The sequence below is a fragment of the Oryctolagus cuniculus genome, chromosome 7 (assembly GCF_051225735.1).
Source record: "Oryctolagus cuniculus isolate XC-2025 breed Fujian yellow rabbit chromosome 7, ASM5122573v1, whole genome shotgun sequence".
Lineage (NCBI taxonomy): Eukaryota > Metazoa > Chordata > Mammalia > Lagomorpha > Leporidae > Oryctolagus > Oryctolagus cuniculus.
Genome location: NC_142873.1, coordinates 87,504,428 through 87,531,172, shown reverse-complemented (window position 1 = coordinate 87,531,172; position 26,745 = coordinate 87,504,428). Strand labels below are relative to the sequence as shown.

Sequence of the window (26,745 nt, the reverse complement as noted above, 5' to 3'; positions counted from 1 at the left end):
CGCTGGCTGAGACCCTCCTGTCTGGAGACATGCCTTTGGTTGCTGCCTTTTCAGTCTCTGTCTTACTTAATCATCAAAGCTTTCTATGCAACTGACTTTTAAGCATTTACCTATAATCAGATGGCTAGAAACTAGCAGACATGAAGTTCAAATTCAGCACCACATCGAGAGTCCATGCTTTTGTTACCCCGTTTTCTATCATTCTCCATCTATGCAGTATTTCTTCCTTCCTTTAACTGTTTCCCCATTTCTGTGCTATGAGAGATCTTTCCAGGAGACAAGAAGGCTGCTACCTCCACTCCTTAGTGTGACTTGAGGGGCTCAACCAGCGGCCCCAGCCTGGAGAGTACAGTCCCCATTGGTCTGAAATGGAGATTGATACATCACTTTTAGAAATGGCTTTCGGGGCAGGTACTATGGTGTAGTGGGTAAAGCTGCCGCTTGCAGTGCTGGCATCCCATATGGGCACCGGTTCAAGTCCCGACTGCTTTACTTCTGATCCAGATCTCTGCTATGGCCTGGGAAAGCAGTAGAAGATGGCCCAAGTCCTTGGGCCCCTGCACCTGCGTGGGAGACCCGGACGAAGCTCCTATCTCCTGGCTTCGGAGCAGCTCCAGCCATTGTGGCCAATTAGGGAGTGAACCAGCGGATAGAAGACCTCTCTCTCTCTCTCTCTCTCTCTGCCTCACCTTCTCTCTCTGTGTAACTCTGACTTTCAAATAAATAAATAAATTTTTTTTAAAAAAAGAAATGGCTTTTGAGTATCTTGAAAACTTTTTATTCCATAAAAATTTCCTGTTGAAATGCAGAGATCCCTCAATGGACTGACTCCTTAAGTCTTTTCGAGTTAATATCAGAATCCACTTCCAATAGTAATTCCTTCCAGAAAACAGAATCCGATAGAAATGAAACATGAGTTTGTAATCAGGAGTGACACTTACATGACTAGCAGAAACTTTGGAATGGTACTAAAATTAAGGTGGAAGAGAAGTAAGGCAAACTTCAACTCTTATGTAACTGGCTTTGATCATCAGCATCCATGTGAGCAGTTCGAACTTCGGCTCTTCCAAGAGACTGAATCTTAAAAGGATTCCTGGATGCAGCGTTGCATGGGGGTTGAATCCACAACTTTAGGACTCAGATGCTTTATTTCAAACCCTAGTGTTTTCCCTGCTTCCCCCACCGCCGTTTAAGAGCACTATGTCCCTGGAGAAATTACTTCACCTCTCACTATCTTAACTTTCTCATTTGTGGAGTAGAGATGGTCATCACACCTATTTACTAGAGTGGATACAGGTCTAAAACAATGCACATAAAGGACTTGGGAGAATGGGTGCCTTTGAGGAAATGCTCCATGAAAGTTAGTATGGTTTTAGCAGAATTAACCTTTCCTTATCCACTTCAGTCACCTGGAAATATTTTCCAAGGTTTACAAAAGTTCTTTGGGTTGTGACAAGTTTCCCTCTCCACTTCTGTCCCTGGGAGATTTATTGACCTGAGGATCGTGTCAGTCCTGCTAGGTCACTTTAAAAACATCTAGATTGGCTGAAAAAGAAATGCAAATCTGAAAAAGGAGAAAGTGGTTGCATTTATATAATTTGTTCTGGCATGGGGCCGATGTTATGACACAGCTGCTGTCTGCAGTGCCAGCTTCCCACATGAGTACCAGTTCGAGTCCCTGTTGCTTCTCTTCCAATCCAGCTCCCTGCGAATGTGCCTTGAAAAGTAATGGAAGGTGGCCCAAGTGCTTGGGCCCCTGCACCCACATGGAAGAAGCTCCTGGCTCCTGGCTCCTGGTTCCTGGCTCTGGATCTGCCCAGCTTTGGCTGTTGTGGCCATTTGGAAATTGAACCAGCGGATGGAAGATCAAGATATTCTCTCTCTCTCTCTCTCTCTCTCTCTCTCTATCTCTATCTCTATCTTTTTTTTCCAAGTAGATAAATAAATCTTTAAAAAGAAAAGAAAATTTGTTCTGGCATCAGTTTCACACAGAATAAAATGTCTCACGTTCATAAACACAATTAACTGTTGCACAGTTTGGGCAGAAAGCAAACCATCTACTCTGGTGCCCTCATTTTATCAACAACAATACAAACTATTCTCTTTGAATGCTAAAAAAAAATTTTTCCTTGGCACGCGTTAGACACGCTGGATGAAATCAGAGAGCTTATTTTGTCTTCTCTGTTGGCGGCATCCCAGCTCTCTGAACACTTGTAAGAATCTGAAGCTTTCAAATTCATGGGCCCATCAACTAAAAATACAAAACCTCACACCCAACAACAAAGATTCCAATTTAGACTAACAAGAAGTAATTCAACCAAAAAGACTGTCCTTTTCCAGGTTACTTCCCTTGAAACCACTTAATCAGCATCCTCCCTCCTCTGAGTTTTCTGCCACGGTTATGGTATAATGCAAAAGGAAGGTTTTTCATACTTTACTGTGCTAGAATATAATCTTTTCTAGCTTTTAGTGTCCTCCCACACACTTAACAGATTGTGGTTTATCTCTCGGAGAAGCATACATCCTACCCTTTAGCTCTCCAAGTGAAAAACTCACAGTGAATTAATAGAAAATAAGCCCAATTTCTTACCTACGCATCAGGTGTCACAAAGCACAAAGCTTTACAGAGCCAAGAGAAAAAAAAAAATCTTGTCATGAAGAGGATAATTGCTTCCACATTTAACACCTCCAAAAAGGACACAAATAGCTAAAAGGAGGATATTTTAAAACTATATGAAATCATTCTAGTGGAAAATCTCAAGCTTGTACAGTGCTAGAAAAAATGAAGATCGATTAAATATCGTTTACCCTTGAGAGTCAGTGTAACTCATGCAAGGGATGCAAAAGCTCCCTCCCTCCATGCAATTCTGGGTGTGGGGAGATGACATCACACACAGGGAAGGAAGTGAACTGGCGTTTGTGATGATCACAGGGACTGTAAAGGACCTGGTGTCCACCAAGAACTTCTCTTATAAAGGAACCGAAGTACACCTTGACATCTAAAGGACATCAACAGCCTTCTTGGCTGTGGCCATCTCTGTCCTTGGTCTTACACTTCCCCTGTCTCACCTCTTCCATTTGCTCACCTCGTCACCTCCTAAATGTGTTCTCCTCCAGGGACTCTGATTTCAACAGCTCCCTTCCTTAAAACCATCTTCCTATCCAACCTGCCCTCCCATCAGTGGATGTGGGGGACTTTCTCTTTGGCCACCACAAGATAGTGTTTCATACTTGAGGTCTCATCTCCAAGGCCCATTCCTCTATTTTACCCAGGCTTAGCTGAATTGTTGTAATGAATGTCAGCACAGGAGAAATTTGGTGCTTAAAGAACTGTGCACTGTAATTCAAATAGTACAGAGGTTTAGGACCAATTTAGTTCAAATTAGTAGCAGCCACCTCCATAACATCAAGGTTCAGCTAAGCATGCAGTTCAACAGAGAAAGAGTTCAGAAGATCCAGTTACTATATGACATCTATGCCAACAGCTTGCCTCACACATGCACAGACTAATTCTCATCTTGGGGCTTGGGAAGTCACAAGCACAACACCAGCCCTCATCCCTTTGAGTGAACAAGTTTCTTTCTGTCTTCCAGATTCCTCCACGGAACCAGTAGATTTTGAAACAGCTAAAGGTACAGCTCAACAATGTAGCTTTAAAAGATCTACTAGGGGCCGTCGCCACGGCTCACTAGGCTAATCCTCCGCCTGCGGCGGGTTCTAGTCCCAGTCGGGGCACCGAATTCTGTCCCGGTTGCCCCCCTTCCAGGCCAGCTCTCTGCTGTGGCCCAGGAGTGCAGTGGAGGATGGCCCAAGTGCTTGGGCCCTGCACCCCATGGGAGACCCGGAGAAGCACCTGGCTCCTGGCTTCAGATCAGTGCGGTGCACCAGCTGCAGCGCGCCGGCCGCAGTGGCCATTGGAGGGTGAACCAATGGCAAAAAGGAAGACCTTTCTTTCTGTCTCTCTCTCTCACTGCCCACTCTGCCTGTCAAAAATAAATAAATAAATAAATAAATAAATAAATCTACTAGGAGAAACAGCATAATGGTAGTTTTAGAACAATTCCAAAGACTTCAAATGATGCTCAAGATTCATCAGGGTTTCCATAAACATTTGCTCTGTTGTTAAGAGAGAATAAATTAAATCTACGAGGAGAAACTCAGTTACATATTCTGATGGCAAGAGTCCTTTTTGGGAGTTCCACAGCTGACTGTGTAATTAAATACCTATTTTTTTTAATTATTCATTTATTTGAAAGGCAAGGGAGAGAGAAAGAGAGAGAGAGAGAGAGAGAGAGAGAGAGAATGAATCTCCCATTCACTAATTCACTGTCCAAATGCCTGCAACAGCCAGGATGGGCCAGGCCAAAGCCAGCAGCCAGGAACTCAAGCCAGGTCTCCCACACGGCTAGGAAAATCCAAGTATTTGGCTCACCACCTGCTGCCTCCCAGGGTTTGCATCAGCAGGAAACTGGATTGGAAGGCAGAGTCAGAACTCAAACTCAGGCACTTGAAGGCATCCCAAACAGCATTTAACTACTGTGCCAAATGCCTATCCCAGGACCCATGTTTGAAGGGGTAGAAGTCTTATCATTGTAAGACAACTTCTTACCAAAGGCACTACTCAGGGGTTTATAATAATAGCCTTCACATTGCATGAACTGGGGTGTGTGTGTGTGTGTGTGTGTGTGTGTGTGTGAGAGAGAGAGAGAGAGAGAGAGAGATTTATTTTCTTCAATTAAGACTACACCAGGACATTTCTTATGACACTGATTGTAACATAGACATACATCATAATATCTGTGGTCGTAGTTCTTGGATAATAAAAAAATTAAGAATTAAACTTTTCTACCAAAAGAGCCTACGTCCCAGCTCTCCAAAGAGAGACAATACAAACATCTTTGTAGACATAGCCCTGGAAGATACACACACTCATATACATATGCACACATATAGCTGCACACATTTAAGGGAACAGATGTCTCTGCCTCTACCCTGGTCCCTGCCAGCCCTGCATGACACTGGAGAGGGGCTGGACTCTAGATGAGTCAAGCTGGAGCTTCTGGGAACCCTGCCATGATGATCTCAGTCCCCTGAAGCTTTTAGCTTTCAGCAGAGAGAAAACACTTCACCCTGATTGTGGTGGCTAGTTTTTCCACTCTGCAGCAGCCAGGTGATTAGAATTCAGGCTGATCTCAAGCCCTAGTAGTTCCTGGAAAGAACAAGGGTATAAAAAGAAGCCTGTTTTCTTTTCATGATCAGCAGAACCCTGTCTTTGGTCACTTTGCTTCCTCCTCCATAGCTCTGCCAAAAGCACTCTGGTGGAAGTCACCGATTGATGCCTGTTTGTCAACCGCACAGTTTCTCTGCAAGTCTTCTTTTAATCCAAATTTCTTAATCCTCTGGGAGCGGGGGGGGGGACTAAATAAATTTCCTCTTCCTCCTGGATACCCAGCTGGACCACACTTGGCAGCCCCACCTTGCACTTAGCCATGGCAGTGCTGTTGGGTTCTCGCCAATAGAAGGGCTATGTGCTATTTGAAGGCCTGGTACCTAGTCTTGTGGGGTTCTGTCCCTTTTTTTGTTCCTCCAAGTTTTTCTTCCTGTGCTGGCTATCTGAGGAGCTACTCTCAAGGTGAATCTAAAAACAAAGGCTTAAGACTGTAAGGATGCCATCAACTTGGGCTCCTGCATAACTGCATGGAGAGGAGCCATATTCTCACCTCCACCCCTCAACTCACACACACAACGTCTAGACACTCAAACACAGACCAGACTCCCATGAAAAAGTCAGCTTCTTGAGCTGAGACATTGCACAGGGGACTATTTGTTATGCATCCTATTATCTCGATAATCATCGCTGGTTCCTTAAAAATATTTATTCTGCTTCCATGATGCCACTGTCCCAACCATTCTGTCTCTTGACCATTTTTCAGTCTCTTTCTCCTTAAACTGCCCAGAGCTGAAATTAAGGCATTTTTTCCTGGAACTCTCACCTTTCCTCCTCTCAGTCTATGTTTTTCTGGAATCATCTCCTTCCTTAGTACGTCTTCACCTACTGTCAGTTTAATGATGGTCTCCAAATAGACCCCCATCCAGTTATTCCAAACTCACTGGCTTCCCCCTGGAAACTTCCTCCTTGTGGGCATTCTCCTTAGTCATTCCCAGGCTCTCCCACTTCAGGGTCACCTGGAACCCCTTCTGCTCTCTATCCTTCCATGCCTACTCAACCACCGAGACTGATCGGTTACACTTCACAAATGCCCCACATAATGCCCCCCGCCAATCTCTCAGTCTCTCCACCTCGACTTCCACTACCTTACACCAGACACCATCACGTGTTCATCTGGGCAGCAAGGCTCCAAATGTCTCAGCGTGGCCTGTTTCTCCAGACTGTTCGACAAATCTTAGTCAGGATTGCTGAGCGAAAGCATGAACACACACACGCACACACACACACACACACACACTCACTCAACTGCTCACCTAATTACTAAAGACCTCGCCTCATTGTCCATTGCCATTCCAAACAGTAATTCTAGCTGTTATTTTAGGAATGTTTCCTATGTGCCAGGTACTCTGCTAAGTGTCTCAGTAGAATCATTGTAGTATTTATCTCCTTTATTTCTCTGGACAACTACAGAGGAAGAACTGGTGCATTTCATTTACAAATGAAAACTCATGGAAGTAGTCTAAGTCCCTTGCTTCCAATCACAGAAATTTTTAGTAGTGGAGCTCAAGCTCAAATCCAGTCCCTTCTGACTCTGAATCCTCTGGGCTGAACCACTGTGCAAATCCACCTGTGAGTGACGGGACAATTGCTAGCATGGCACAGGAGGCCCTTCAGTGTCCAGTCTCAGCCACTTCCATCCTCATCTCCACTTCTGACATTCCAGGGCTCGGACCCACTGAACTTGTGGCTGCTTCTCAAATGCTTTGTCCTCTCGACGATTGAGTGAACCACTTGCACATATGGAGCTCAGCCTGAGGCAGGCGCTCAACCTATTTCAGTTCCCTGCAAATGTTCCTTGGTGAATCCTACCTCTATGGACCCTGCGTCTTCTATTTACAATTCTTTTTCCCTTTCTATGCCTAGCGTGTTCAGAAGTATTTTTCAAAAGTCCCTTGAAATATTTCCTCCTGGCTGCCAAGCTGTGGGAAGAGTTAGTTTTCTGCTCCTCTTGGTTTCATAGCATGCCCGATCCCTCCACGTGGTCTTTACCTTCTCATAGTGCAATAAACCTGTTTAAAAGTCTATCTCCTATTATTCATCTACTATTAACTCCGTAGGGTTAGAGAATGCCTTATTCATCTCTTTATCTACAGCTCCTCGTATGCCTAATAAGTCCTCAAAAGCTAATTGTTGAATAATAGTATGTGAAGGACTTATATAAGCATTTTTCATAAGTGCTCTCATTTTTGAAATTCTGCTTCCTGGAGTCTAATTTGAGCCTTTGCTATTATCCTACATAACTAAAAGCAGAATGAAGAACATGCTAAGAATTACCAAAGTCACTGAAAGTCCGTGTTGAGCTGTGCTGATCAATATAGTAGCCACAAGCATCCTGGTGCTATTCAGCACTTAAAATATGACAAGCCTGACCTGAAATGTGTTGTGAATATAAAATACACACAGCATTTAAAATGTACACAGATGTAAAATATTCCACTAATAATTTTTTATATTTATTACATACTGAAATATTTGGATATAGTGAGTTAAATGATACATATTATCAAATTTAATTTCCCTCACTTATTTTTGCTTTTCTAATGTGACTACTGGAAACTTTTTAAATTACAAATGTGGCTTGTGTTATCTTTTAGTTGGACAGAGCTGGTTTGGGGTTTCTAATTTAATGAGTGTAATCAGTGTGGTTTGGGTGGCAAAACATCCACCTAAGAATCAGAAAATTGTTCTTTTTCCTCCAAAGTCACATGAAAGAGAAGGAGGAAGGAAGTTATTTCCATTTTAACTAGCAAAAAGCTCATCAGGTAGTGATATCACATGGCTACACATTTAAGGGATACAAAATCAGCTTTTAAGCTTAATACTATTCATTCTCTGTTGTAGAACAATATATTTTAACTGTTAATCAAACACCAAGAAGGTACTAGCTGTGTCTCAACTTCAATACAGATGGTGAAAAGTGCTAAATGAAGCTATCATGCTAGAACTTTCTAGAGAGAAAGAATTCGGCATGAAAAGGGTCCTTATATTTTATGAACCTTGGAATATTCTCCACATTTACTGGATACCACCTCAAATTCTTACTGTAGAGAGCTAAAGAAAAAAAGAGAGAGAGAGAAAAAACAAGGGCCCAAAACAAGGAAAAGGGAGGGAAGGGAAAAAAGACAAAGAAGATAGATCACAGTCCACACTCTCACTTTATAATTACTATTGAGTTTTGTTTTGTACTGGGATAGAGACTTCCTACCATCTTTGGTTCTATGGGTCCTGGAGATCTTCTAACCAAACTTTTAGCCAGTTATTGAGGTTTGTTCTGATGACCTCAGCAAATCAGTGAACACAAGCTTTGAGAATTTTATTACTTGCTAAGTTTAATTATCAATAGTAGCAAAGCCTACAGTAATGCTCCACAGTTAATTTTGAAACTTCCTGATAAATAGATTGCATAATTGCCATTGCTATTCTTCTTTATTTTTAAAAATTTTAAATTACTTTTTTGCATTGCTATTTTAAATGAAATTCATTTTATAGAAATTATAATAGTATCAGTGATTTTATTGTGCAAATAAAATGTTGAGAAACTTGATTGTTACTTAGTAAAGATTTCCTATAAAGCTTACTAAAATTATAGCATGGTATGATGCAAAATGTATTGGTCAGAAAGTTCAGAGATTTGGAGTTTTGTTAGCCGGAGCCTTTTTACCTCATCTCAAAATCAGACAATAGGAAGGAACAGTCCCTCTCAGCCCTCAAATTTTGTTACAAAATTAATTATTTCATTTTTATATACTAAGGCAAAATGTAGATAACTCTTTACTGTACTTCAAAGTCACAATATTCATTCCCATTTACAATTTAAAAGCCTTAAGAATCTCTATGGTTTCCTCCATGTTAATAAATCAAGTTGTTTAAAGGAAAAAAAAAAAAACAACTCTGAAGTGCCTTTTGCAGAATCAAAGCATGAAAAATATTTTCTTACCACTCCTCCTCTGTTCAACCTCACAGAAGTGTGTTCCAGTGGGAGTATGAATAAATGCGTGGACATGCTGAACTCCATTCTGAAAATTAGGAAAAACTGGCTTTCAGTACAATTTCAGCATACGCCATAAACCCAATGTCTTTCATTAAACTTGGGACATAAATAAGTGAGATAACCTTTTCCAAACGCTTCCAAGGGACTTCTTCCACGTAGACGTGAACTCGGACGACGTGGTTAAAGGAAGAAAGGAAGTGCTCACAGATATTCATAGCAAAGACTTCTATGCTTTTGATCTGTAAAAAGAAACAAAATGCTAGCAACCAGAAATACTTGCTCCATTTAAAACTATTTTTTAAATATTTACGGAGCTCTCTTTCCTGATCAATTGCTTTTCAGAAGGAGAGAAACACAGAATTGGAAAGAATCTCAAGAGAGGTACTGGTCCTAACCCAAATTTTTCACTAGTACTCCAAGTGTAGTTAATAGAAGAGCCAGGGGCTTCATCTGGGTCTGCCATGTGAGTAGCAGGGGCCTAAACACTTGAGTCACCCTCTGCTGCTCTCCCAGGCGCATTAGCAGGGAGCTGGATTGGAAGTGAGCAGCCAGGACTTCAACCAGTGCCCATAAGGGATGCCGACTTGTTGTAGGTGGTGACTTTACGCACTCTGCCACAATACCAGCCCCATCAGAATAATTATTAATAGCATCCCATTTCATTCTTTAAAGTGTCCTGGCTCAGATAAGAAATTACATGGTCATTCTACCTATAATGAATGAATTTAACTTGTTTTCAGCATGTAGTTTCATTCCATCACTTGTCTTAAAGCTGTCACACACAAAAAGAAATTTAAGAATCTGTGCTGCCTGGCCCTCTTCTCTATCGCCAGATAGGTGTATTTTCAAATAAACGTTTTAAGAGAATGATTCTTTCCCCTTTCATCCTGTCTATGTTTGCTGGGCTATTCTGATTAGCAAGAGAGGTCCAGGGTAGAAATAGGCCCTACACAAATTATATTCTGACTAGTTCATTTATTTAATGCATTATGGATGCATGTAAAACCAAGGGAGAAGCAGCTTTCCAGTGTACATTTCTTATCCTTTTAGGCTTCTTGGAAAATAATATGTGTGTGTGTGTGTGTGTGTGTGTGTGTGTATTGCCCTGAAGTCTGCTGGTGGCCCTGCAGAGCTTCACTCACACCTAAACTACCTGGGCATGGAATTGCTCAAATGCAAGTTTTTACCAGATCTAAGTCCCATCCAAAAGCACAGTTGATTAGCATGTAGGAAAAGCAAGTAGCAACTGAGTTGAGAAAGTTAGGAAGACATTAAAATTTGGACAAATAGATTTTGATAGTTATTTTTCAAATGTATCTGATAATTGAGATTTTCCTCTGTGGTAATAACAGGAAAAGCAATGGTACTTCCTTCCGTGAATGCACCTAATTCTACAAGAAAAGTAAATGTTAGGACTCAACAAAATGCATGAGAAAAATGCATTAGGTTCCGAAATCAGGACCATAAGTCATCTATAAGCCTAAAAAGAGATATCATGTAAACTTGTCAGGTGAGATTCTCTGCCTAAAAGATTGTCGCTTTAAAAAGCTCTGAACTCAGAACCTTGATTTCTAGAGGCTGGGAGATTAGAGAGATAAAAGGAGTTAGGATTTGAAAAGTAGGGGTGTTTCATTAATTGTGACAAAATAGACGAATATAAAATGCTACTAATAGGAGAGGTGGGGTGAGGGTATATGGAAACTCTATTACTATTTTGCAATTTTTGTTTGATAAATTTAAGACTATTCTGCAATAAAATATTAAAAAGACAAAAAGAAAAAAGATGGTAATGAGATGAAAGTCAAGAAGTGAAAACAAGAGTCGAGCTTAAAAAAAAAATGGGAGTGGGGTGCAGACTTCTCTGCAAGTCTGAAGGTTTTAGTCTAGAAATAATATTTGGGGGCTGGCACTGTGGCAGAGTGGGTGAACCCACCATCATCCTATATGGGCACCGGTTCTAGTCTCGGCTGCTCCTCTAATCCAGCTCTCTGCTATGGCCTGGGAAAGCAGTAGAAGATGGCCCCAAGCACTTGGGCCCCTGTACCTGCATAAGAGACCTGGAAGAAGCTCCTGGCTCCTGGCTTCAGATCAGCCCAACTCCCACTATTTGAGGCCATTTGGGGAGTGAACCAGCAGATGGAAGATCTTTCTCTCTGTCTCCTCTCACTGTCTGTAATTCTACTTCTAAAATAAATAAATAAAGATCTTTTCAAAAAAAAAAGGAAGAAAGTTTTGTAAATAGTTTAAATGTAAGAATAGCTTAAAAGGTAAGAGAATCTGGAAATAAGCAAGTCACGTGCCCATACTATAGCATAGTGAATTCTGCACCAAGACAGGTGGTGTCCAAGAAGACTGACACCTACCCCTTTGAACTTTGCCAAGACGTGAACCGTGTTCTTGATGGTGTCTGTAGGGATGATGTCTGAATTGTCTCCATACACGTAATCTTGTTTGGAACTCAGAGTGAGCTGCACGGAAGTTGCCACTTCTTTAATGCTGTGGTATTTTCCATCTCGTTGAATATGAAGAACTTTTACCATATCCTTTCCATAGCCGGTTCGGACAAACTCCACATCCTCATTCTGCAATGATACCACAATCATGTTTCAGAAGGTGGCTGAATGAGAGCAAGCTGTCAACTGTTTATCACGTAATTCAAAAGGTGAGATTCAGTGTATTTATGAGAGCAAGATCCCATCCGCAAGTTGCCATTTGAGGAAATAGGGGGCCTTGTGTAGGCACAGAGAATCCCAAGAAGTGAAAATGCATCAGACCTTCTGAAGAGAGACATGTAGGTGGCTTCCTTGATAATAATTACAACTAATAATAAAATCTCCTGGGTCAAAACCAGGCTGCTCTATTTTATTTATTTATTTATTTATTTAGACAGGCAGAGTGGACAGTGAGAGAAAGAGAGACAGAGAGAAAGGTCTTCCTTTGCCGTTGGTTCACCCTCCAATGGCCGCCGCAGCTGGCGTGCTGCGGCCAGCGCATCGTGCTGATCCTAAGGCAGGAGCCAGGTGCTTCTCCTGGTCTCCCATGGGGTGCAGGGCCCAAGCACTTGGGCCATCCTCCACTGCCTTCCCAGGCCACAGCAGAAAGCTGGCCTAGAAGAGGTGCAACCGGGACAGAATCCAGCGCCCCGACTGGGACTAGAACCGGGTGTGCCGGCGCCTCAGGCAGAGAATTAGCCTATTGAGCTGCAGCGCCAGCCTCTATTTTATTTAAATCTTGCTGCTCTAATCCTTGTAACAGCTCTGTGGACTAATATTCCCATTTTTCAGAGGGAGAAACTGAGGTTCAAAGAGATGATGTGATTTCCCTTAGTCCACAGAGCTAGTAAAGGACTGAACCAGGATTTGCTCTCAGCCCGGAGTCCTCCAAACTGCAGAGTGCTCACCCTATAAACTGCTTTTCTTCTATAGAATGTCTTGACTGTGTTAGCTGGAAACAATGATATGCCCTTTTGGTAGGGAATGCTATTCTGGAGAAAACGCCCTGTGATTTGAACACTGCCTTTTCTACTGGCTGCGGGGAAGGAGAAGAGTAATTGGTGACAGAGTCCAGATTACCTTCAGAAGCACAGTGCTGGGGCCATCTGGCTGCAGGCAGAGCTGTGCTGTTAGCAGAGAGACACTGCATAAAAGCTGGTGCCTGACTCATTAGTACCCGTGTCTGACACTGGAGTTTCAGCTAACAAACGCGTCTCCTCTGGTAGAAGCCACCAGACTTTTCTCCGGGCCTGGCTGGTGTTTGAGAGAAGAGGCAGGAGAGAGCAGAGGGACAGAAGCATCTATTTTAGTTAGCATGGAAATTGAACATTAAAATGGTAATGAAGGAAGGTGACAAAAATAATAGTGAACCAAAAACAGCATACAGGGAGGGTCTGGAGAGGAGGATAAAGAAGGAAACTCACCTGCAAACAGCACTCAGGATGTTACCTAAATGTTAGGGCTGCCTAAACATCCAAGCGCAGAGAAAGTCACCAGATCCTCTGAGAGGAATTTAGAATAGCAGGCCAGATCGGAACTTATGGCCATGATCTTAAAGTGGGAGATGGGAGGCTGTCTCAAACCTTAGGGCCAGTGCTGTGATACAGCAGGTAAAGCCACCACCTGCAGTGCTAGCATTGGATATGGGCATCCTGACCCGGCTCTCTGCTGTGGCCTGGGAGAGCAGTGGAGGATGGCCCAAGTCCTTGGGCCCCTGCACCTGCATGGGAGACCTGGAAGAAGCGCCTGGCTCCTGCTTTGGATTAACCCTGCTTCTGCCATTGCAGCCATTTGAGGAGTGAACCAATGGATGGAAGACTCACTCTCTCTCTCTCTCTTTCTCTCTCTCATATATCTATATCTATATCTATATCTATATCTATATCCATATTTGCTTCTGCAACTCTGCCCTTCAAATAAATAAAAAAACTAAAAAAAACAAATAAACAAACTTGGGAATGGAGCTGGGTGAGGCTGTCTGTTTCCCTTCTTTAACACTTCCTGGCTTCTCGAAGTGTCTGAATTAGGTCTTTTCTACCTGACCTGTTAAACATCTGAGGCACCCTTCTAGATGAATATTCAAGAAAAGGGTATGTAAGAAAACCAGAAGAGCAGACCCGAGGGATCCTAAACAGAAACTGGCGCAGTTGTATGGTTGTGGAATCAGACCAGGTCCATAGTCAGTCCTGTCACTTACAGCTTCATGGCGTGTGTGACAAGTGATTTGATGCCTCCGAGCCGTACTTTCCCAATTTGTACAAACGCCAATAATACCTCTACCCTGTAGGCCTGCTTCTGAATATGAATGGCTTGGCTCAGCTTTAAATAGCCAAGACAGCAGCAAGATCAATGCCAGCAATGATGGCCATGGCCAGCCTGGCTGTGGAAGGGGCAGCAGCAGAGGCAGCAGAGGGCTTTAACCATGGGTCCTGGTTTTAGGGTGGAGAACACTGCCGGAGGCAGGAAGAAGAATCCAGCAGGTCTTGAGGCACACGAATTCCACCAAGAGAAGAAGGGAGGGATTTGGCTGGTCAGGGCCCCTGGGGTCGAGGACCAAGGCACTCTGAACACACCCATCATCCCCAACACACTGCCGGACTCAATAAATGTTACTCTCCAGCCCCGGGCCCTACCGCTCAGCATGCAGGCTGCAGCTGTTCAGCCTGTGAAAGCAAGTGGCGCCTCCATAGTGCAGAAAATGCTTGGACAACAGCCACTCTTCCCATCCCCCACCTGCTCTCCCCTCCAGCTTCTTATCTAGCCACATCCTATTTTCGACCTTGTTTCAGCCATCCTGAGCTAATTCTGGCTGCCCAGACTCCGTCTGCCTGCAGGCCTCTGACTTGCTTATTCCTTCCTTTCTGAGCACTCTCCTCCTCGCTTCCCAACCACCAACCTCTTTTGCAGTGTAACTTCTCACCCTCCTTCAGAACTCACCCAGCACTTCCCCCAGATAATGTGTCTCAGGCCTTCCAGTCTGAGACCGGCTCCCCTTTCCCCTGCTCTCAAAATACTTGTTATCATCTTATCAGAAACATCACCAAATTGTATTGCAATCACCTGTTCATGTGTCTGATTCACTCAAAAACAGTAAACTATGAACCAGGGTCTATCTTGGTCACCATGGCAACGGCAGCACTCAGCACAGTGCCTGGAACATAAATAGGTACTTAATAGATATAGATGTGTCATGACTGAATGGATGGTGCCACCGCCACCTCCACTGCCTGTGTGGTGACACGCTATAGTTCATGAAAACACACAGAAGACTGCAATACAGGAAGAGCCACTGCAGCTCAGATCCCCGTCAGGAAGTTCTTTTCCTAGGAGAGTGGGGAAAGGAGCTTAGGCCTGGAGATCATAGGCACAGCTGCCAGAGAACAAGGGCCCAGGAAGAGCAGCACTGAGTGTGGACAGCCCGTGGTGCAGCACAAAAGTGCTTGCATTGCTAAGGAGACCACGCGCCAGCACAGCACAGCACCCCCGGGCTACACGCGAGATGTGTACCAGGGTGGTCAGTGCTTCTTAGCAAGAGCCCCACTATGGTGGACAAAGCTTGGCATTTGGGCAGAGCTCGAGTAATCCAGGTTAGCCAGAAATGAGTCAGAGCAAAAAGGACCTCACCATCCGTGCCTGGAACAGGATAGAACCAGTCCCACATGGGACACCCAAAAATGCCTCTCAGGAGGCCCTGACAACAGATACTGGCCCAGACTAGAGGCCAGGCTGTCCTCCCCCAGGGCTGCATCCAGAGAAACCAACATGCCATTGTATGTAACACAGACTGCAGTGCAGAGATCCTTGTCTAAGACAACCACCCACTAAAATACAGCGCTTGTTCTCAGCTTGAGGGAGGTGGGACAGAGACAGCACACTGAGAGGGGCAAGGGGCTTCGGGCTCTAGAGTCAGGCAGCCCAGATGGAATCCTAGTTCTCCACCTGTTAGGGCTGAATGGAGGCAACTTTCTCCATCTACAAAATGGGAATAATAATAATGTCCATCTCTCAGGATTGACATGAGGAGTACATGAGAAAAACATTTTTTAAAAAAAGCATTTGTCAGATAGTAGCTTCTCAATAAATCTTAGCTGATAAATGTCACTGATAAATAATTATGCGTCAAATTTTCCATCTAGGCCAGCGCAGCGGATCACTAGGCTAATCCTCCACCTTGTGGCGCCAGCACACCGGGTTCTAGTCCCAGTCGGGGCACTGGATTCTGTCCCGGTTGCCCCTCTTCCAGGCCAGCTCTCTGCTGTGGCCTGGGAAGGCAATGGAGGATGGCCCAAGTGCTTGGGCCCTGCACCTGCATGGGAGACCAGGAGAAGCACCTGGCTCCTGCCTTCGGATCAGCGCGGTGCGCCGGCCGCAGCACACCGGCCATGGCAGCCATTGAAGGGTGAACCAACGGCAAAGGAAGACCTTTCTCTGTCTCTCTCTCTCTCACTATCCACTCTGCCTGTCAAAAAAAAAAAAAATTTCCATCTAAGGAGTCTTCCCATGACAAGAGACATGCACACCCAGAGTGTTCTCCAGAGCTGGGGTGATAAAACCAAAGGGATACTGTTGGTACGAAGCCTGTTTCCACCTGCCTACCCCGAGTCCACTGACCTAATTGAAGTCATGATCACCGGTGCCAGCAAATTTGACCTTCCTCAGGCTTGTCCTTTGAGAAACAGTTACAAAAGGAAACTCAATTTCCTGGGGTAAGACTGTGCGCAAAATATTTGCAGGAATCCATCTTTAAATCTTTGCTTGGCTCTATCCAAAAAAGAAAATCATTTTTCTATATGTTTTTTGTACTATAAAGAGCTGGAGAAACATCACCCATCACCAGTCTGCAAGTAATGCTGAAGACAGCTCACAAGGATTTGAAGTGACTCATGAATCTTCAGTTCTATAATGAGATATCGAGTGTCCTCTTGCTTCTGCGCCATATTGAAAGTGACTAGGTTGTCACTACGGGGCTAAGAGGTTCTTAACCTGGAGTCTCTAAACCTCAGATGGTCCAGTTGAGACATGGGAGGCAGGACTGTGTACTTCCAGCAGTTGTAACTTGAGCCTCCTGTGTTTGGGGGGAGGATGAAAGGGTGGATTTTTCTGGGGAGAATCCTCACAGATTTTATTATATTCCAAAAGAGTTGGTTCGTGACTCATAAAAGTTTAAGAACCATTGTTCTGTACAACTGGAGGCCAAACTGTTAGGGTCACTTTGGCTAGACTGACTTTGCCATGGTCTAAGAAATAGCCATGAGACAGCAGGAGGGAGAGAGCTTTGCCATTGTCGGTGTGCAGCCACATGTATGCAATGGAACATCATTGTAAAGGTCAAGAGCACATGGGCTCTGGAGTCAGACTGCCTGAGTTTAAACTGACTCCATCCCCAGCTAGCTCCATGGCACTATGCAAGGTACTTAATCTTTTTGCTCCTTTCCTTTCTGATCTGTAAAATAGGATAATTATAACACCTATTTTTTTCTTGTCATCATGCAGTTGAAGGCAAATGCTTGGAACAGTGACTAGTACATGGTATCAGTGAATGTTTACTATCACCATTATCGGGCCTGCCAATTTGACCAGACGTGGTGGTTGGAACATTTTGATATCAATTCCATCACTAAGTGTGGGGAGAGTTGTGCTTCTCTTTTTGATAAGAAAAACTGTAGATGTCATACAGATACGCATTACTTCGTGCTACAGATATGCTACTGATAAAAAAATTCTTGTCAATATTAATCACATTTTAAAATTTTTATAAAATTTATTTGATTTATTTAAAAGGCAGAGAGATACACAGAGAGACAGAAAGAAAGAGCGAGAACAAGAGTGAGAGAGAGAGATTACCCCATTCACTGGTTCACTTCCCAAATGACTGAAACACTTGGGTACAGGCAGGGCTGAAAACAGCAGCCAGGAACTTAATCCTGGTCTCCCACATGGGACACAACCCATTTGAGCCCCTCAGGGTGTGTATCAGCAAGAAACTAGAGTCAGGAACACAATCACGGCTCAAACCCAGATACTCCAATATGGGAAGAGGGCATCTCAAGCAGCATCCATCTCAACCCCTATGCCAAACCCACTTAAATGAATTCTAGGTGCTTATACACACTGAGGGCAATCTTTATATAAGCTAATATCTTCACCCATATGCTGTACTTTCTGGCTTCTATGCATGTTTATTTTTAAATTTTTTATTTAATTTTTCTTTTTTCCTTTTCAACTGTTATTTAATAAATATAAATTTCCAAAATACAACTTTTTAATTATAGCAGCTTTTCCTCCCATAACCTCCCTCCCACCTGCAACCATCCCATCTCCCACTCCCTCTCCCATCCCATTCTTCATCATGATTCATTTTCAATTATCTTTATACACAGAAGATCAACTTAGTATATACTAAATAAAGATTTCAACAGACTGCACCCACAAAGACACACAAAGTATAGAGTACTGTTTGAGTAGTAGTTTTACCATTAATTCTCATAGTACAACACATTAAGGGCAGAGGTCCTACATGGGGAGTAAGTGCACAGTGACTCCCGCTGTTGATTTAACAATTGACAGTCTTTTTTTTTTTTTTTTTTTTTTTATTTTGACAGGCAGAGTGGACAGTGAGAGAGAGAGAGACAGAGAGAAAGGTCTTCCTTTGCCGTTGGTTCACCCTCCAATGGCCGCCGCGGCCGGCGCAGCGCGCTGATCCGATGACAGGAGCCAGGAGCCAGGAGCCAGGTGCTTTTCCTGGTCTCCCATGGGGTGCAGGGCCCAAGCACCTGGGCCATCCTCCATTGCACTCCCTGGCCACAGCAGAGGGCTGGCCTGGAAGAGGGGCAACCGGGACAGAATCCGGCGCCCCGACCGGGACTAGAACCCGGTGTGCCGGCGCCGCTAGGCGGAGGATTAGCCTAGTGAGCCGCGGCGCCGGCCCGACAGTCTTTTTTATGACGTCAGTAATCATCTGAGGCTGTTGTCATGAGCTGCCAAGGCTATGGAAGCCTCTTGAGTTCACTGACTTCGATCTTATTTAGACAAGGCCATAGTCAAAGTGGAAGTTCTTTCCTCCCTTCAGATAAAGGTACCTCCTTCTTTGATGGCCTGTTCTTTCCACTGGGATCTCACTCACAAGAGATCTTTCATTTAGGTCATTTTTTTTTTTTTTTTTTTGCCATAATGTCTTGGCTTTCCATGCCAAACTCTCATGGGCTTTTTAGCCAGATGTGAATGCCTTAAGGGCTGATTCTGAGGCCAGAGTGCTGGTTAGGGCTTTTGCCATTCTATGAGTCTGCTGTGTATCCTGCTTCCCATGTAGGATCATTCTCTCCTTTTTAATTCTATCAATTATTTGCAGACACTGGTCTTATTTATGTATTCCCTTTGACACTTAATCCTATCTTTTTGATCAATCATGAACTTAAACTGATCACTTTAACAAGATGGCATTGGTACATGCCACCTTGATGGGATTGAATTGGAATCCCCTGGCACGTTTCTAGCTCTACCATTAGGGGTAAATCCGAGTGAGTATGTGCTGAACTGTACATCCCCTCCCTCTCTTATTACCACTCTTATATTTAACAGGGATCACTTTTCTGTTAAATTTAAATGAATAAGAATAATTGTTGGCCGGCGCCGTGGCTCAATAGGCTAATCATCCACCTAGCAGTGCCGGCACACCGGGTTCTAGTCCCTGTCGGGACACTGGATTCTTTCCCAGTTGCCCCTCTTCCAGGCTAGCTCTCTGCTGTGGCCCGGGAAGGCAGTGGAGGATGGCCCAAGTACTTGGGCCCTGCACCTCATGGGAGACCAGGAGAAGCACCTGGCTCCTGCCTTCGGATCAGCGTGGTGTGCCAGCCGCAGTGGGCCAGCCGTGGCGGCCATTGGAGGGTGAACCAATGGCAAAAGAAGACCTTTCTCTCTGTCTCTCTTTCTCTCACTATCCACTCTGCCTGTCAAAAAAAATTGTGTGTTAATTAAAGAGTTCAACCAATGGTATTAAGTAGGGGGAAAAAAGCACGAAAAGGAATAAAATAGTAAGTTGTTCCTCAACAGTCAGGACAAGGGCTGATCAAGTCATTGCTTCTCATAGTGTCCATTTCACTTCAACAGGTTTCCTTTTAAGTGTTCAGTTGTCACTAATCAGGGAGAACATATGATATTTGTCCCTTTGGGACTGGCTTATTTCACTCAGCATGATGTGTTCCAGTTTCCTCCATTTTGTTGCAAATGACCACATTTCATTGTTTTTTACTGCTGTATAGTGTTCTATAGAGTACATATTCCATAATTTCTTTATCTAGTTTTTTTTAATGGGCATTTAGGTGATTCCATGTCTTAGCTATTGTGAATTGAGCTGCAATAAACATTGAGGTGCAGACAGCTCTTTTATTTGCCAATTTAATTTCCTTTGGGTAAATTCCAAAGAGTGGGATGGCTGGGTTGTATGGTAGGGTTATATTCAGGTTTCTGAGAAATCTCCAAGCTGACTTCCATAGTGGCTTTACCAGTTTGCATTCCCATCAACAGTGGATTAATGTCCCTTTTCCCCCACATCCTCACCAGCATCTGTTGTTAGTGGATTTCTGTATTACATTCATACTTACATGTACCAGATACCAAATGAATTTCCCCACTTACATATAAGGACCACTGCAGAAATCAGTATATTTCTTCTGCCATAGGACCAGGATTTGATGTCAAGTCTCTCTGTGACTTTAGCCACCAAGCGATACACTTTCCCTCTGGCTGGAATGCCCTTTCCCCATATACCACGACTCCTTCCACACTGGATTTCCTCTATAAAGCTTTTCCTGATGCTCTCAAGAGAAAATGTAGTCTCCAGCCCTTGAATATCCAAAGTGCTTAAATGCATAGGCGTTAGCTATGTAGGTCACTGTCTTCCTTTATTATCCTTATTTGTGTGTATATCTTAATAACCCCAGTGTGGCTGTCTTGAAGGTGAATCTTTATATTCCCACAGCACTTAACAATGCTTTCTAAATTCTCATGAATTATTTGTCCAAGGAACAAGCTCCTTCATGTTGCAAATTATTTCAGGAAAAAAAAAGTAGGTCATTCCTATTTTAATAGGAAAAACATTGCTTCAGCTATGTTACTCTATTAATCCAGCTTCAGGTTCACATTTTCAAATTATGGATGAGGTGGAGGAGTAAAGGAAGACCCCACTTATACCAGTCTATATTTTCTCTACAAGGACCTTATAAGGAAAAGAAATAAGATTTGTTTGAGTCACTTATGTGCTCAAAATTATTTTCAGAAAATACAAATTCCCATGGAACTGCCCACAAGCCTTTATGTCATTAAATATTATCAGAAGTAAAAATAAATTATGGTATATTTCCAATACTTAAACCTCAAGCACACCTTTACTTATTTTTTTACACAGAATCTTTATTCTAGTGGCCTGTTTTAGCTGTGATCCTGTGTTTTTGATCTCAGTTTGCTATAATACAACCACTGAATTTATCTACTGTGCTGGAAAAGTTTGCTGTTTGTAATTTTAGATTTTTCTAATACTTAAATAGAAATATTGGTTTGATATAAGTGTGTGGTCACCAAATATGTGTTTATATAGAGAGATTTTAATTAGAGAGAAACTATTGGAAAATGCTAGACAAAGTAAGGTGAAACTTCTATAGATTTAAAGTTTTAAATAACCGGAATTTTCCCTCAAGTCTTAGAAGAGTTTCTGTAAGAGTCATCTCTATCCTCCAAAATAGAAAAAAAAAACAAAAATTCTAGCTATGTAGGACGCATCCATATGCATAAATATTCGGTTGCAACATTCCGGGACAGGAAGAAGAGTTGTGCATGAAGGCAGCCCACCCTCCTGTGTTTGGAATGTGCTGGAGACATTCTTCTAGTTCTGTGACCAGGTTTCTCCTAGCCTGATTATTGCCTTGGGCCTTGGTGAACAAAATGAATTGAGAGAGAGAGACAGGCATTTGGTGCAGCAGTGAAGACTCCACTTGGGATGCCCACATCCCATATCAAAGTCCCAGCTGGTGCAGGCATGTGGGGAGTGAACCAACGAATGGGAGATCTCACCTTCTGTCTGTCTCTCTCTTTTCTATCTCTTTGCTTTTCAAATGAATAAAGGAAAAAGATAACATTTTTAAAAAGACTTCAAAGAAAAATACTGAATTAACACAAGGAGGCAAGCACTCCTATGAATAATATTAATATCACCTTGGTGGATCTTAACCATACACATTAATAATACCAATAAACATGAATAATAACCTAGAGGGAACTGATATTTTTTGGCTGCCTAGGATTTATTAAATGTTAGATGGTAAAATATTGATATCCAGTAGAAAAATATCATGTTGCTTTAACCTGTAGAATGGCTTATTGCTATCAAAGGGGAAATGCATTACATTCAAAGTGTGACTCTGAAGAGATTTGTCAAACAGATGTCTCAAGAACAGTACAAATCATCTGCATGATTATGGTAGGAAGAAAGGTTACCTAATGAAGACTCCATTTGCAGGTGCTCAGTTGTTTTTGTTCTTCTGCCAGTTACCAAAAACAGAAACTCATCACCAAATGCCAGTCTCTCCACTGTGGCTATCGGTTTAGTACAAGGACCCTAGACCAAGGTTCATAAGACCTTCTAGGATGAGGAGCAAGAAATCCACAATAAAGAATTGATAGATGAGGCCGGCATTGTGGTGTACTGGTTCATGTCCTGGCTGCTCCACTTCTTATCTAGCTCCCTGTTAATGGTCTGCAAAAAGCCATTAGCCCCCTTTGCCACTGATGTGGGAAACCTGGGAGGAGCTCCTGGTTCCTGGCTTCGGCCAGGCTCAGCATTGGCTGTTGCAACCATCTGGGGAGGAACAAGCAGATGGAAGTTTCTCTCTCTGACTTTCAAATAAATAACTGAATCCATTTAAAAAAAAAAAAAAAAAGAATTGACAGAGTCCTCCAAACATGTAGTTGGAAGAAAATTTTACTGAAATGTATATATCAAAACATGTCTGCTTCTTAATGTATAAGTCTTGAAAATAAAATAATAGCAGCAACCTTGCATTGGGAGTATGGTATATGTCATGAAAGTTGCATGCTCTTTCTAATCCTTTATAAGAACCCTGTGAAGTAGGCATTACAATCCAAATATGGCAAAGGGAAGAAGACAATAGGATTAGATCATCTTCCAAGGTCAAATAGTTACCAGGGGACAGAGGAAGGACGGGAGCCCATTCATGTGTCTCCAGATGACATGCCTTTTCTCATCACATTCTGACACCCCCTTTGATTGTGGGCCCCTCCACTCATTAAAAAATAAAAAGAAAGCACCCTGGAGAGCAGGCATTTAACATAGCAGTTAAGATGTCCACCTCCAAAATAGAGACATCTGGGTTTGAATCCCAGCTCAAGGATCCTGACTCCAGATTCCTGCCATGGCAAATCCTGGGAACAGCGGTAATGGCTCAAATAACTGGGTTCCTACAACCAATGTGGGATACCTGAATTCAGTTCTGGCCCAGCCTCAGGTGTCCTAGGCATTTAGGGAGTGAGTCAGTGAATGAGAGCTCTCTCTCCCTCTCTTAAATAAACAAATAAATTTTTCATAATTTTTTTAAAGAAAGAAAGCACTCTGATCCCAACAGAAGGGAACTGGCTATGCTTTCAGAAACGTACATTTATATGTCATTTATGGGGCTGGTGCTGTGGCACAGTGGGTTAAAGTCCTGGCCTGAAGTGCTGGCATCCCATATGGGCACTGGTTCAAGTCCCAGCTGCTTTTCTTCCAATCCAGCTCTCTGCTATAGCCTGGGATAGCAGTGGAAGATGGCCCACGTCCTTGGGCCCCTGCACCTACATAGGAGACCCGGAAGAAGCTCTTGGCTCCTGGCTTCGGATCAGCGCAGCTTTGGCCATTGCGACCATCTGGGGAGTGAACCAGCGGGTAGATCTCTCTCTGTGTCTCTACCTTTCTCTGTAACTCTTTCAAATGAATAAAATAAATCTTTTTTAAAAATGCCATTATACTCACTGGAATCTACCTTATCTATTCCTGACTGTAGTCCTGTGAATTTGTAGAAAGAATTCCCATTTTAAAATGAACCAGCTCAGAGGTGTTAACTGAGCTACCCCAAGTCATACAGTTGACAGATATGCTGGTTGATATCAGAAGAAATCCTGCAGAGACTGAACAGACAGCACACTAGGCAGAACTTAAGCAACACAAAGATGATGGCACTACCCAAACCATCCCGACTTCCAGCACCACACTCATTTTTTTAATTAGAGGGAATTCCAAGCTCAAATGGATTCTGTGTTTATGATGGGGATGATGAAGCTGTGAAGCAGGTGGAGAATAAAGAGTGATTGTCCTTTGGGGCCAGACAACAGTTCGGCTTCATATCTTCAACAGCTGGGCAACTCATTTGGGATTCTGGATAAGGACCATTGAAAACATGAGAAATGTGACTTTCTTTGTGGCCATTTAAAACTAGCTTATAAAGGACTAATTTTAGTGTACCTGCAAGGAAAACGTAATAACTGTCATGGAAGAAATGGCACCAAATTTCAAAAGAACCAGCACTGGTTGGAATGTAAATTAGTGTAGCTATGGTGGAAAATAATATGGAAATTTCTTAAAAACCTGAAAAAGAACTGCCTTATGACCCAGCAGTCCCACTAATGGGTATGTATCCAAAAGATGTGAATTCACTTATCAAAGAAATACTGGTCCACCATGTCTATGGCAGCTCTGTTCATTATAGCCAAGATACGGATTCAACCCAGGCGTTCATCTGCAGATGAATGGGTAAAGAAATTGTGGTATAAATACACAATGGAATGCTATTCTACTGTTTAAAAAGAATGAAAGAATGAAATCCTGTCATTTACAGCAAAATGGATAAAACTGGAGGCCATGATGTTACATGAAATAAGCCAGACATAGACAAATATCAGATACCCCCCTTATATGTGGGACCTAAATTAAAAAAAAGAACTCAATCTGAACACAGAATGTTGAATCCCAGAGCCCAGGATGGGTAAAAGGAGCTGTACTAAATAAATAAATAAGTAAATACATAAATAAATAGAAGCTGGGCATAATTCATTAATTGTGCCAAAGATACTAATATGAGCTGTTAATAGGGAAAATGGGGAAAACATTATATGGGAATTGTTTGTATTACCACTTGATAATTTTTGCTTTGTAAATTTTTTAGGGGCCGGCGCTGTATCATAGCAGGTAGAGCTGCCATTTGCAGTGCCAGCATCCCATATGGGCACTGGTTCAAGTCCTGGCTGCTCCACTTCCGATCCAGCTCTCTGCTATGGACCAGGAAAACAGTACAAGATGGCCCAAGGACCCGAGTAAGAGACCCAGAAGACACACCTGGCTCCCGGCTTTGGATGGGACCAGTTCTGGCCTTTGAGACCATTTGGGGAGTGAACTAGTGGGTGGATGACCTCTCTTTCTCTCTCTCTCTGCCTCTTCCTCTCTTTAACTCTGACTTTCAAGTAAATAAATAAATCTTTAATAAATTTTAAGAAAAAAATATTTTTGTTTATTTGAAAGGCAACATTACAGAGAGAGAGGCAGACATACAGAGAGAGAGATCTTCTGTCCTTTATTTCACTCCCCAGATCATGGAAGAAGCAACACTGGACCAGGCCAAACCCAGGGGCCAGCAGCTTCATCAGGGTCTCCCATGTGGGTGGCAGGTCCCAAGGACTTAGAACATCCTCCACTGATTTTCCAGGTGCATAAGAAGGGTTCAGGATCAGAAGTGGAGGAGCTGTGACTCAAACTGGCACCCACATGGGATGCCAGCATTGCAGGCAGCAGCTAAACTCATTGCGCCACAATGCTCACCCTTGTTTGAAAATTTAAAACTATTCTGGAATAAAATATTACAAAAGTAAAAAGAAAGAAACAAGTATTTAATTTGCATGAGTTACATGCCAGGGCTGTACACTTGCAAGGGTACTTCAAAAAGTTTGTAGAAAATATAATGAAAATATGAGCTTATTTTGATGCAAAAATATTTTGAGATTCCTGCATTGTTTTTTCGTAATAACCACTTTCCATGTACTTCCTACCCTCTGAGAGCACCTGAGATCATCTGAACCCTGAGAACACTTTGTGAAGGTGGCAGTCATGAGTCCCACGCTTAGAAAAGGAAGCTGCAGCTCAGTGGGGTTAGACTGTTGGGGCGGAAGCACATGATTAGTGAGCGGCAGGGCCCAGCAAGTATCTCAGGTCTTCCCACTGCACCCAGCTGCCTCCCTGACTTACAAACATTGCAATGAAATTCTTTATAATGAGGTTTTACTCCCTACACACTTACTTCTAGTTTCTTCTCTTAATAGTTTTAATTCATTTTAAATTCCACATCAGTCCAAAATAGAAGTCTCTGAAACCTTTTGTATTCAAGCCATACATTCACCTGACTTTATCTGGAATCTTCTAGGTGATGAGCCCTGTGACAAGTGCTGCAGATGCAACCATAAACAAGGCAGAACCTGTTCTGCCCATACAGATTACACACTGGAACCAAACCCTCTCAGGAAATAATCAACTCGTTGACATTTTCAGCGTCACAGGCCATAGGGTCTCTGTTGCATCTACTCAACTCTGCCATTATAACAAAAAAGCAATTGCATATAATGCATGAAAGAGTGGATGTGGCTGTGTTCCAATAAAACTTTTTTTACAAAAATAAGTAATGGGCCAATTTGGCTCAGACTTTTCTGACCCCAGCTCTCTAGAGGAAGATTCAAAAAAATAACCAGTTAACCAGTAATACATGGTGGTTATCGTTCTGATTGAAAAAAAAAAAAAAAACCCACCATGAGTTCTGGTGTTGCATTGGTATCTGAGCCAGACTGGAGACCAAGGATGGCTTCTGGGAAGGACTGGCATTCTCAAGACATTTTGGAAGATGAGTAGAAACTAACCAAATACAAATTTCTAGTTCTCACCAGCACCATGGCTCACTTGGTTAATCCTCCGCCTGCAACGCCGGCACCCCATATGGGCGCCAGTT

The 26,745-nt window shown here is 42.9% G+C and overlaps 1 protein-coding gene across 1 annotated transcript in view; it reads right to left on the bottom strand.

Annotated features, from left to right (window-relative positions):
• LOC100009266 (uricase) overlaps positions 1 to 26,745 on the bottom strand; it is a gene marked incomplete at its 5' end in the record, with an annotated part of 40,884 nt that overhangs the window by 8,959 nt on the left and 5,180 nt on the right. Inside the window, 3 exon segments of the mRNA NM_001128073.1 lie at positions 9,168 to 9,246; positions 9,344 to 9,460; positions 11,585 to 11,805. Of these exon segments, the coding sequence (NP_001121545.1) occupies positions 9,168 to 9,246; positions 9,344 to 9,460; positions 11,585 to 11,805 (417 nt within the window).